General features: G+C 47.3%; 1 protein-coding gene across 2 annotated transcripts in view; it reads left to right on the top strand.

Annotated features, from left to right (window-relative positions):
- Positions 1–9,125: 9,125 nt before the first annotated feature.
- The window catches only part of BICD2 (BICD cargo adaptor 2), a 61,498-nt gene continuing 57,926 nt past the window's right edge, over positions 9,126–12,697 (top strand). Inside the window, exon 1 of one of the 2 annotated variants that reach the window (XM_048315594.1) lies at positions 9,126–9,557. In XM_048315594.1, the coding sequence (XP_048171551.1) occupies positions 9,318–9,557 (240 nt within the window). In that variant the 5' untranslated portion in view covers positions 9,126–9,317. The remainder of the gene's footprint in view (positions 9,558–12,697) is intronic. The other variant, XM_048315595.1, reaches the window with a different exon arrangement.

Below are 12,697 nucleotides of genomic sequence, written 5' to 3'. Positions count from 1 at the left end.
TAATAATCATGGTTTCTTAGGCCTTTGGTTTCTCCCAGCTGGTCACTAATCCCCAGAAAATGCTTTCCCGCCTAAGTTGTTAATGCCTGATTAACCCCACATATCTCTGCCATAGATACAAGTTTTCTATTCCCCCTTAAAGGCACTGAAGACCCCAATACTTTCCAATCAAGGCACATACTTTCCAAGAGGCACAGCAGCCTATCAGTTACAATCCAGTTACTGGGAAATAAGATCCATGTGGAGTATACCTATGTCAGATGACACTTTGTACATCTGCAGAAAATGCATTAGCCATTAAAAACCTGCTGATCCCAGGACTGTATATACATTCCAGATCCCTCTCTCAGTGTTCCAATGGAAGTTACAATGCAGATGAAGACTGTCAGATTTGGTAACCTTTCTTGAAAAATATGTTTTCTCAGGACTTCCTTCAGCTCAACCAAGCTGAGCAGCAAAGAGCAACCATGAATAAGTGGTTAATAAATTACTTTCTTTTCACTCGTAGTGGGCGACTCAAGTCTTACCTCCTGCATCCATGATAACTGTTAAAAATTACCAAATCCTTCTGGCTATGGCACACGGCACAGGTTTCACGGCATCTTTTTTCAGCCCTGTGGAGAGAGGGGGTATTTTGAGCCCCATTTTAGAGAGAAGGAGCTAAAGCAAAGGGAGAGGAGGTAATCCTCCCTCATTTTGCATGCTCATGTCAAATAAACTGATCTGGTTTTCCAGAGCACATGAAAGGATGTAGGTGACCCTCCCACTACTCCTCATATGGGGGAGATACCACATGCATTTCTGCCAGCAAGGTGTTAAGCTTTTCACCTGATGCCAGTTCCTCCAGACCTGCTTGTTAAGCTTTTCTGTCTTAGGCAATTTCTCCATCACCTTCTTCAGCAATGCCTACCGTATTCCTGGTCTGGAAAAACGAATTACCACCTTCCCTTCCATGCTTTCCACAGTAGCTCAGCAGAGCGGGAAGTGCATTTGCATCCACAATTTACGACAGAGAAACCTAAACTGTTCTTTCCAAGCTACTTCCTGTTTGGAGAAAACATATTTAGATAAGGAGGGAGAGCTATCTCTCTGTCATTTATTTCCTACAAATTATCTGAACTTAGTTAATTCTGGCCTGACTTCTGGAAGCTCATCCATCCTTGGCTAATTACACATCTCTTTATTGCCTTCTCTGGTTTGTAGAGAATAATCAGTAGCATGCTTATTTTAGCTTATCTGGCTGCTGGAATCACTCAGTCCCGTACACCACATCATCTTCCACCAGCTCAGACCCATGTCCATGGTCCATACAGCTCACTTGGAATGTCTCCCTGACTATAGCCTCTTTTAGCTTCACTTTTGCTACCCGCTCACAACTGTCTGTACTGGGACTGCAGCTCCTGTGAATCCATGCTTGTGCAAATGGGTTGTGCCTGATGTTTTAAAGATTTGTTTCCCCAGACCTAAAGGCAGCATCGTGTGGAACGGCAGAGAGATAAAGGGCAGCAGTTCTGCTGTGGAAGCCTGGGACCAAGGGCTCTTGCCAGTAGAGGCGACAGTTTGCCACCTGGGGAAGTTGCTTTTCCTTTGCCTGTCTTTCTCATGCTGCTGGAAAGAGAAATGGCTTCTGTGAAGGGAAGAGGAGCATTTTAACTGGCAGTGAGCAAAATTGAAGGCAGTAACAGCTCTAGCAACTGTAATTCTGAGGGCAACACAGATGGACTTAAATACCAGAGTAAAGCTGAAATCTGAAAATCTCTCTCTCTCTCTTTCCTCTCTCCTTTCTCCCTCTCCCACCAGCCAGAGCGATCTGAGCGTTTGTGCTAATTCATCAGCTGATTCAGATCTTTGCTTGGAAATTTTGTTGCAGATGACAGAGGTCACCTTAAGTCAACAGTCATAGTCCCTATGATAATAGCCTGAGGATGGAGATACCAGCTTCCTTTAGGTACTGGGATCTGGTTTCCTTCATACTGGCGTTTTGTTTTTTTTTTTTTGGCAGGGTGGATTTTTGTTTCGGGTTTTTTTTGTGTTTTGGGGGTCTTTTTAAATTTCTTTTGACAATCTGCGTATAGAGACTTCAACCAAAGAGAAATACATAGTATACTGAGCAATAGTATGCTAAATTTTAATCCTCATAGCTGTGATAAACAGGGAAAGAGCATTCAAGTCATTACTGCAATCTTCATTAAGTATGTTGGTGCTGACAGACTATTTCTCTGGAATTGACTGTGGTTGTTGTGTAAAAGAGAAGGAAAAAGCTTTTATTCTCCTAAAACCCCCTTTGGATATTTCCAAGGTGATTCCTTTTTTTTTCTCCAGAATGAGTTTTAATACTTTGAAAAAGAATGGTTTTTTTTTCTCTGGCATAGGCTACCTGTACTGAACAGTCTAGAGGATTTTAAGTTCATTTTCACCTAGCCGTGAATTTTCTCTGATCTACTTGTTCATCTAAACTGTGTATTAGCTTCAGTGGAACTGTAACCAGGTTCATAAATGATCTGGTCAAAGTTTAAAACCTATTCAAACCTACAAGAGCTACCCGAACCCCACCTTAGAATGAAAGATCTGAATTCCAAGGCACCACCCCCTTGGCAAGCTACACTAGCACACTGAACTCTCGAAATTTGGATACCTAGGTCGAAATTGGAGAGGTTTTTTCTCCTGGATGAGCTGATCCCCACCATACTGATGCAGAAAAACAGGGTGCCTCCATTTTTAGGACTTTTTTATACAACGGTGAGAAAGCAACGACATTCTGTGGCCCAGCCCTGATGCAAACAGCCTGGAGCTGGCCTGGATGCTGAGTGGGAGCATTATCTGGTCCCTGCATGGGGAGGGACAGGATTGCCTCTTGCAAGGCTGTCACATGGACTGAGAATCCACCAAAACTGAAAGGCTGAGTTGGGGCTGTTCAGCCTGGAGAAGAGAGGGCTCCAGGGAGACCTTAGAGCCCCCTCCCCAGTTCCCCAAGAGGGTTCCAAAAGAGCTGGAGACAAACTTTGGACAAAGGCCTGGAGTGACAGGACAAGGGAGAATGGTTTCACACTGACAGAGACCAGGGTTAGATGCGGTATTGGGAAAGAACTGTTCCCGATGAGGGTGGTGAGGCCCTGCCACAGGTTGCCCAGAGAAGCTGTGGTGGCCCCATCCCTGGAAGCATTCAAGGCCAGACTGGATTGGGTTTGGAGCAACCTGGTCTAGTGGAAGGTGTCCCTGCCCATGGAGTTGGAGGAGTTGGAACGAGATGATCTTTAATGTCCCTTCCAATCCAAACTGTTCTGTGATTCCATGAATCCCTCTTGGTGTCCCCACTGGCTGCCTTCCCCTGCCCTGGTGCGCTTGGCTCCATGGAAGTTCACTTATGCTTCCCACTGTGGGATGGTTTGTCTTGGAATTCTGTTACAAGACCTGCACAGAGATATGGGCAGCGCTGTGCGAGCAGTTAGGGCAGGAAAAGACAACAGGCAGCAGAAACTAAACAGAAGACAATATTTTTTTCATCTCTTCCTGGTAGTCATCACCTGAAAGCCAAAGAAAACAGGTTTACCCCGCCTTTGCCTGTTGCTGCCATCCTCTCCCCAGTTATTTCTTTACTTCTGCCCTGTTTTTCCCTTGTCTTTCAGAAGCTCAAGAACTGTATGAACATTGGTTTATTACTAACCAACTAATAACACTCTTGGTTATTACAGCCACCTCTGGCAGTTACATGGCTGCTTCTTCTGTGGCATCAATGTTGTCTTGGGGCGATTTTATGATGTGTATCCCCTATCGCTGCTTTATGCCCAGAAATTAATTTTGTGCCTTTATGTGCCTTTAAACTGAGCCTGAGAGGGGGGAGAGGAAAAAACAGAATGAACTTTTCAAAACAGTTGTTCAAGGACACAGATGCACACTCCTCTGCGTTCTCCTGCTGCAGCAGCCAAGAGCAGAGGAAGCACCCTTCTTGCTTTTCAGCCAGCTTTCGGCTCCTTTTCTCCAGAGGGAGACGGAGAGTTGAACTTTGTTTTCCTGGGACGTTGTTTTTTTCCCTTCTTCTCTTCTGGACTGTTTCAACATCAGAACATGTTGGGAGAATTTTCCACTGAGGCCCAGGAGGTGGGCGCACATCAACCAAGCTCCGAGGAGGAGGAAAGAGACCACACCTACAGAAGGACTCTGAAATCTTCCCAGGTTTCTCTTCACAGCGAGAGGTTTTATTATTTAGCATTATTATCCTTTTCTAGTGTGTTTGTTAAATAAATAGTTTTTTATCTCTTTCACTTTCCTCTGAGGAAATTTTTTTTTTCCCCCAAACCTCGTGGGGACGGGATGGTTGTAGCCTGCCTTCTATCAGAGGATATTTTCCTCTGAATTTGTCCAAACCGGCACAGATGTCCTGCGCTCTCTTGCCTGTTTGGTACTCCTATGCTGAAATGACTTTTCCTTTTTGACAATTTTTCCAGAAAAGCTTTGGCTTTTTGAGTAATTGCTCTTCTCTTTTTCTCCTGCTTAATAACCTCCACGCCCTTTCTTCCCTCTGCTCTTGTCTCAGGTCTGATCATGCTCACCTTCATTTGGAAACACCCCAAGGCTAGGGAGTAAGTGTAATTATGAAAGGCATGATCCCATTACTCTGAAGAAATCACAGCTAATAATGTTCTTAAGAAGTTATGAAAGTGTGTATTGACTCAGTGATGCTATAGGGTGAGGGAAGACTTACTATGTGACATTTTTGCCTTTAAAGTATCACTTTCAAATGAATCTTATTTTTGTCCAAAACTGGGTAAATCCCTTATAATCTCATGTTGTCTTTATTCTAAAATAAAACCAAAAATCTCTGCTTGTGGCAAGCTGCCAGATCAGATTCTTTAATACAGAAGAACATTGTAAACTGTGCTTGAAGAAATTAAAATATAAGTGTTATACTTGGGAAACAATGACTGTATCAAGAGCCATCCTGGCATATAACTGGCACCATAATCGATCTAAGGCAGCCTTCCTGTTACTGTCAGTATTTCCTTAGTTATTGGCAAATGCCGCTATCTGAGAGAGGAGCATTAAGCAGTACGTCAAAATGTAAGCAAAACCCTCTGAATGCTGCTGGTGTGCTGGGGAAAAGGTTTGTCCTCATCAAACTTAGGGAGGGTTCATTTCAGTTACTTTGCTGTGATGTATCTTGCACCCACAAACTTCTGTCCTTGGATTTTTTTAATGACTAAATATTTGAGGGAATCACTCAACACTTCAATATACGATTAAACCTGTTTATACCAGTGCAAGACCTACTGGCTTTCAACAAAGTAGGTGTGGAGTCTTCTCTGCTACGATGCATCTTTTGGTCAGGTCCTCACTCCTCCACACCGCTCTGCTGAGCCCCATCTCTTCACCTGCATTCCCTCCGTGATGACAGATCTTCCTAGGCAGCTGCACCTTCTGTCTCTGAGCATCTGACTCCAGGGTGTGTCCTCTCTGATGTTTGCTTTCCCACCTTCCAGCACTTTGGATTGCCCACCAAGCTTCAGTGAGACTTGCCCTAGCAGATGGGCTGGCTGGGCTTGGGGAGACAGGACCTGCTGTCACACAATGCTAACTCCAAACAGACAGGTTAGCAAATACAAAGGACTGGATGAAGGGGGTTTAGCTGAAATAACAGTTAAACAAAGGACCTCTTGCACTAGCAACAAGAATGTTAACAGCCTTCTTTGTCTCAGTCTTTAAAATCAAGACCAATAGTCCTCAGGATAACCAGCCTTCAAAGCTAGAACTCAGGGATGGGGAGCTGAGTGAAGCCCCTGTAACGCAGGAGGAGATGGTTAGTGATCTGCTCTGCCAGTTAGACACTCACAAGCCTATGGGCCCTGATTGGATCCATCCCAGAGTAATGAGGGAACTGGTGAAAGAACTTGCCAAACCACTCTCAATTATCTGCCAGCAGTCCTTGTTAACTGAAGAAGTTCCAGCTGACTGAAAATTAGCAAATGTAACACCCATCTGCAAGAAGGGTTGGAAGGGATCAAGGAAGGATCCAAGGAACTCCAGGCTTGTCAGCCTTTACCTTGGTTCCAGGAAAGTTTATGGAGCTGATCATCCTGAGTGCCATTACACGGTACATGCAGGACAAGGGGATCAGCCAACATGGATTTGTGAAAGCAAGGTCCTGCTTGACCAACATGATCTTCTTCTATGGCAAAGTAACCCACTTAGTAGAGAGGGAAAGGCTATGGATGTGTCCATCTAGACTTCAGGAAAGCATTTGACACTGTCTCCCATAGCATCCTCCTAGAAAAACTGGCTGCTTGCAGCTTGGATGGGTGGACTCTTCAATAGGTAAAAAACTGGCTGGATAGCCAGACCCAAAGAGTTGTGGTGAATGGAGCTAAACCCAGTTGGGGCCGGACACTAGTGGTGTTCCCCAGGGCTCGATTTTGGGGCTGGTCCTGTTTAACAACTTTATTGATGATCTGGATGTGGGGATTGAGTGCAGCCCCAGTAACTTTGCAGATGACACTAAGTTGGGTAGGAGTGTTGATCCGCTCGAGGGTAGTGTTTCTTCTTGTGGAAGAAACGCTACTCAAATTTATTTTAGCATTCAAGATGGTTCCTGTATAATTCTACCACTTTGTTCTCAGTGGATAGCTTTAAAATCTCAACAGGAAAAACAAGAGCAACAATCTCCAGCTGTTGCGCAAGTCTGTATCACCAAGATACACTTGGCCATGACACCTTGAATCAGTGGGGTGGCAGCCAAGCCTTTGCATTCATGGAGTTTGGGGACAGTGGCCTGGGGAAATGGGCAGTGGTCTCTGGCTGTGCTCAGGAGCAGGTGATGGGCACTGGCCAGGCTGCACTCCTCCACTCATTACAAGCTTTTATTACCCTGCATCATTACCTTGAAGGATGATGGGAACCTTAACTTTGACAAGTGACTCTGGTTTTCTGAAACTGGGCAGAAATGATTTTGAATTAGCTATTGCAGTATTTATAAATTCTGCCTTTGCATCTTGGGCAGTTTATAAAATAAAAAAGTGTGAAACCTAGCAACAAGCTATAGTTCTAGAAATGACCTAGAAAACAAATTACACAGTGAAGACCCTTGTGCTATGACGAGTTGATCAGCTCATCTCTATTAACCCCCCCAAACTGGTCAGATGTCACAATTCACTTGTAATCCCAGAAATATTCAGGATGTGAACTGACGCTCTGTGTCCTGAGAGCAAGTCATTACATGCAGGTTTCAGTTTAGGAGAGGGAGGAGTACTGAAGGGTAGCAAATGTGCTTGAGCCCAGAGTTGCAGAGAAAACCTGGAATGAAGGCTCAGAAAGTATGAGGTAAAAGAAAAAAAGCCAGTATTTATTATTAAAAATATCTTAATGAAGAATCAATTGTAAATGGGTGGGACTAGCAATGCTACCTACTTGGGCAGACAAAAGAAAAACCTGAAAGGCCATGAAGAAATCCTAATAGTGAAAAACAGAGTGTGGAGGAGAGGCAACACTGTTATTTTCCTCACTTAGCTTTATAAAAGAATCAGAGTATTTAAACCCCCTAAAAACATTCTGTGACAGTCGTGATGGTACAGAGGCGCACGAGAGTGAAAATGCCTTTTCCTGAGAATTCTGAAAATAAAAAACTAAAGGAATTTCACAGGAATTTCACATGCACACTATAGGCTGAGGACATTGATTTACTACTTCTAAGGTCCAGGTGGCTGTTTGAGTGTCACATCAGTGCTCACGGGACAAATGCATACCTGCACTTGATGCACAGGGAGCTCCAGGCAGTGCCAGGGCCCTGAAGAAAACTTGATGGAAGCAGCCTCGTGACTAACAGGCAGCATTCAGCCATTACACAGCTCATTAAAGGGATAAGTGCACAGGTAGAAGTTCAAAGTAGCTTGAAAAAACCCTGCAGCTGTGAGCAAATACGTTGCTTTATGTTTGAGACCTTGTGGAGTGCTCAAACACGTAATTGTTTTTATTATGCTTGCTATTTGCTCACCAGTTCATTACCAATTGTTTTTGACGCTGGAAGAACGTCCAAGCTGTACTTGCCGTATGAAGGGAGGGTGAAGCTGCAGGGATCCCCTGACCACGGAAGTGAAGCATCTCCCCACCCCACAGGGGCACACACATTCCACCTTTATGGAGCTGTTTAGGAATTGCAATGGCCCAACTAGTAGAGGTTTGCCTCTGCTCAGTCTTCATAACGCTTTAGAAATCAGTTCTACCCGTGGTGCCCCAAAGAGTGTCCCAATCCCTGTACCTTTGCCACCAACTGTGCCCAATGGGTGTAACTTGAAGCAAAGGCTGATGGGATTTTCCTCACAGGCCGGCAAATCCTTTCCAGGCAGCACAGTACAGCTGCCCAAGTGTAACTGTCCCACGGCTGGTCACGGCGGTGGGTCCGTCCTATCGGTCCTTTCATCGGGTAGCTCAGACACCTTGTCCCGTAGCCGTGGTTATCCTCAGGATGTCGCGGGAGACACGGTTTGGTCCCTGTGGGTGGGCGGAGAACGCCTTGCAGCAGGAATTACAGCTCTAGATGCAAAACACCGGGAACAGTGAGATGCTGGAAGCTCTCGGTATGGCGTAGGACTGGTGCCAGCCTTCTCCTGTGATCTTCTGTTCTCTCCGTGCTGCTGTGGCACCGCCCGCCGCATCGGAACGTCTTCCCCCCACACGCTCAGGTGCACAGGCCCCATCTTTCATACCGAGTCGATCCCGGCGCTTTCTCAAACCCACCCCGAAAGCCCTCCTGAGCGTGGTCCGGGCCGTCGGGGGGTGTGCACCGGCTGTGTGCACGGGGTATGTGCCCGTGGTCCGGGGGCCTGTGCCCGAATGTGTGTCCGGGGGCACTGGCGGGGGGGGAAGGGTCCCGGGGTGCGTTCCCTGTCGGGCTGGGCCGCCCCCGGGCACCGCCTGCCCTACACTCTCCCCGCCGCGCTACCCGCGCCGCCCGGCAGAGGTCCCTCTCCCCTCCGGCCGCCACAACCCCTGCCCATCACGATGCATGCCGGGAGCTGTAGTCCGGCGAGCTGTGCGGTGCGCGGCGCGGCGGTTGCCGGGGACTCCCGCTCCCAGCGTGCCGCGGGGCGCCGGCCCGGCCGTGCCTTTTGAATGATTTCACTGCGTTCGGCGCTTGCGGCGAGTGCGGCGGCGGGCGGGATTCAGGGAGGATCCGCGGCGGGAGCAGCGCGCGCCTGGCCCGTCGATGGCGGCCCGAGCGGGCCCTGCCATGGCCGCCTGCGGGCCCTGCCGCTGTTAGGAGCGGAAGACGGGCTGCGCGTTCGCCCCTTCGCCCATCCGCCTCGGCGGCCGGCGGCCCCCCCGCCGACATGTCGCTGGCCATGGAAGAGGAGGAGTACGCCCGACTGGTGATGGAGTCGGAGCCCGAGTGGCTGCGGAGCGAGATCAAGCGTCTCTTCCAGGAGCTGGGCGAGACCACCCGGGAGAAGATCCAGGCGGCGGAGTACGGGCTGGCAGTGCTGGAGGAGAAGCAGCAGCTGAAGCAGCAGTATGAGGAGCTGGAGCTGGAGTATGAGACCATCCGCACCGAGATGGAGCAGCTGAAGGAGGTGAGGCGGGGGCGGCAGCAGGTTGGCGGCCTGGGCCCGAGCGCGGCCGTGGCGGGTGGAGGGGCGAAGGCGGCGCGGAGCGGTGAGAGTGGGGGCGGCAGGTTGAGGGGCCCCGGGGCTGCTGAGGGGCGACCGGCGGGTTCCCAGGCTTCGGCCTGGCTCCGACAGGGCGGTTGCACGCTTCCCGAAAATGACAGCTCCGAGGCGCCTGGCTGCAGGCCGGGCCACGACAGGGAAGGGATGGAAAAAAAGGCCTTTCTGCCCCGACCCCCGCTCCTGTGAAGGGGAACGTGGGAGGGAGGTGGGTAAACGCTTTTCTTTCTCTTCCCGTCCCCTTCCGTTCCGCCTCGGGGTCCGGTAGGTGGGCCACCCCAGGGCTGCTGTAGGGCGAGGAGCCGGGCAGGGGTTGCCCCTCCCCGGGGCTGGGGCTGCCTCCACCGCGCCCCCGGGAGAAACCCGAGCAGGCGGCGGGGGGCGATGGCCGGGACCAGGGTGCGGTGGCGATGCTGTCATATGCCTGCTTTTGTGTGGAAGGAGAAATCTTACGTTGGTGTTAATCACTTCCTCACTGGGGACCACCACGAAAATAATATGGCAGACTTCAGTTCACATAGCTTTGTTTTGTTGCAGGTCCTGCCGTTGGCATATTTTTTAATTACGTTATTTTGTAAAGGAAATTCCAGATCTAATCTGTACAGTTTATCAATAGAAACGCTGTATTAGGCAATTGACACATTAAGTTTTTCTCATGCAAGATCTCCTCTAGGTGTAGAATGTGGGAAAAGTGCTGCCCGGGGGACAGTCCGAAAATGGTGGCTTGTGTTCCTTATGAGCTGATCCCGTCAGCCCACTGTAGGGCATGGCCCATGGGAACTTGTCCTGCCTATAGCCTTGTTTGGTTCCGTGATTTGGCATGCAGGCAAACCTTGTGCTGCTTTTAAACTGATTTAGGCCTTGCCTTGATTACAAAACATCTGATATAGCCTAAGAGGTGCATATAGGTGGATTTATTTGACCTGTGAAAATAGTACCCAATGGAGCTTAGCATTAACTTACTCAGTTGGAAATGGATTTTAAGTAAAGTCAGAATACAGTATTTCAAAGGGAAAATAAATCCTTTTAACAGACTGGTACAAAATCACCTGAATCGGTGAATGCCCTCCCTTCCTGTGTACTGTATGTCTTTTGGTCTTGCAAATAAAGCTTTCTTTTGCTTTTATTGTGTTAAACAAGCATAAGCAAAGAGGTTAATTACTTTGAATTACATGGCTATAAACTTGTTAACTAAATATGCAAGCTGAACTGATGTGCTGCTGTTCCTAGAGCCACTTGAGACCAGCACGGTTACGCAGCATACGGGAGCAGAAACTTGGAAGTCAAGGGCAGAGGCAGCTGTGGAGTTGAGCTCAAGGGAGAGAAAAGTCAGTAAACCCAGCTGGTATGTGGGATGCAAAACATGGCTGGCATGGAGAGGTGATGGCCCAACCTTATTCAGCAAGGCAGTGCCTGACACACCGGTGGGAGCCAGGTTGCCTTGGTCACAGGTAGTGCTTTAGTCACTGGGCTGTGCCATGTGTGTTTGGACATTATATGTTTTGACTTTCAGATGGAAAAAGGCTTGATGATATTGTCTTTTCATTCTTTTAGGGCTGTAACAATTGAGAAGCTTGTAAAAGAGATTTAAAAGAAAAGGGAAAAAAAAAAAGGCAGAATCAGCAATGACTCACTCCTTTTTGCTTTTAACATTTTGAATGATTTGCTTTGTGCGTGCGTGTTCCATTCTAATTAAGTCAAAACCTGGGAGGCAGACAATTCTGGGAACAGCTTGAGGACTGTGATAGCCTACTCAGAGAAAGAGCATTGCTCCTCTAGTTTTCTTGTGATGCTGTGCAGGAGTCTGGTCTGCTGTAGATCTTGTAAACCTTTAGCCAGATGTATGAAGCATATGCTCAGAGGAGGAGTTTATCATCTTTGCTGTTTTATGCAACTTCTTGTTTTTCCCACACTCAGCTAGAGGAGTGCTGCATACAAGACTTACTTCGTGTCAAGCTCCAACCTAAAGGGACTCCACCTTGGCTTACTTAAGTTGTTCTTGGGGAATGTGGGAATCTTGGGAGATTGATGTCAAACTAGAACAGGATTGTTTTCCATCTCTTGCTTCTTAACTGTGACTTCATGCAGCCTTTTAAAATATAGCCCTTTTAGTCTCTGTAGATCTTACTTTGTTCATCTATGTTGAGAGAGCTAAGTGGCACAAAGCAGGGTGCGGGGCAAGCACACAGCGGTCTTCTGTCCTGCTGGGTATTGCAGATTTGGATATGCTTTAATTTGTTTAATACTATGAAGCATCCCTGTATCATGGCCCTGTTCATACCATAGGTAAATGGGTTTTGAGCGTGGGAACTTTGTAATGCAGTTTGTTGAAAGTACAGGCTTTTCTGCTACAGTCATCAGATCTTTCTGGCCAGGTTCTCCTCCCTGCCACACAATCCCTGATGTGGCAGAAATTCAGACCCTTAACCTTCACTGTTGTACCCCTTTGGTGAGTGTCTTTGGTCAGAGCTATACCCCATTTTGTAAAGATCTCTGTACTCTCAGTATTTGCGATCCAAGGTGTCCTGGTGAAAGTGGGGAGCAGCTCTGTCCTTGCACTGCTGAGCCTCCGCACGAACCCCTTTTTAACTGGGGTCAAGTCTTCTCTAAGTTTGTTCTTTTATTTGTATGTGTGCTGACTTGATCTCATATATCTTTTAAGGTACTTTGTGCTGCATTTCTTCTATAATTTTATTTGACAGAACAAAACTGAAATGCAAACTGTCTCCCCAGGTAGACTTATTGTTATTTTCAGTACCACCTTTGCTTTTGTAAAAGGGAATTAATGTCAAACTGTAATAAAGATTATGATAAATGTTTTCCGTAGTTCAGAGAAATAGGATACTGGTTTTCTTGTAGTGAAATACTACATTGTGTTGTGAACAAATGATTTTATTCGTTTTTTACTCCCTCTAGGAGGTGAACTAACAAATTTTTTTCTGTAGGCTGTGTTTCAGCTGGTAAGTCACCCTGCAAGCCTTTGTGATGGTGCTAACTGTATAAATTACAGGGCTGCCTACCTACCTGAGCTGGGACTTTTTTCCTAC

This window comes from Corvus hawaiiensis, chromosome 11 (genome assembly GCF_020740725.1).
Source record: "Corvus hawaiiensis isolate bCorHaw1 chromosome 11, bCorHaw1.pri.cur, whole genome shotgun sequence".
NCBI classification, from domain to species: Eukaryota; Metazoa; Chordata; class Aves; order Passeriformes; family Corvidae; genus Corvus; species Corvus hawaiiensis.
The sequence above is the reverse complement of the archived record's forward strand: the minus strand, read 5'-3'. Positions and strand labels throughout refer to the sequence as shown.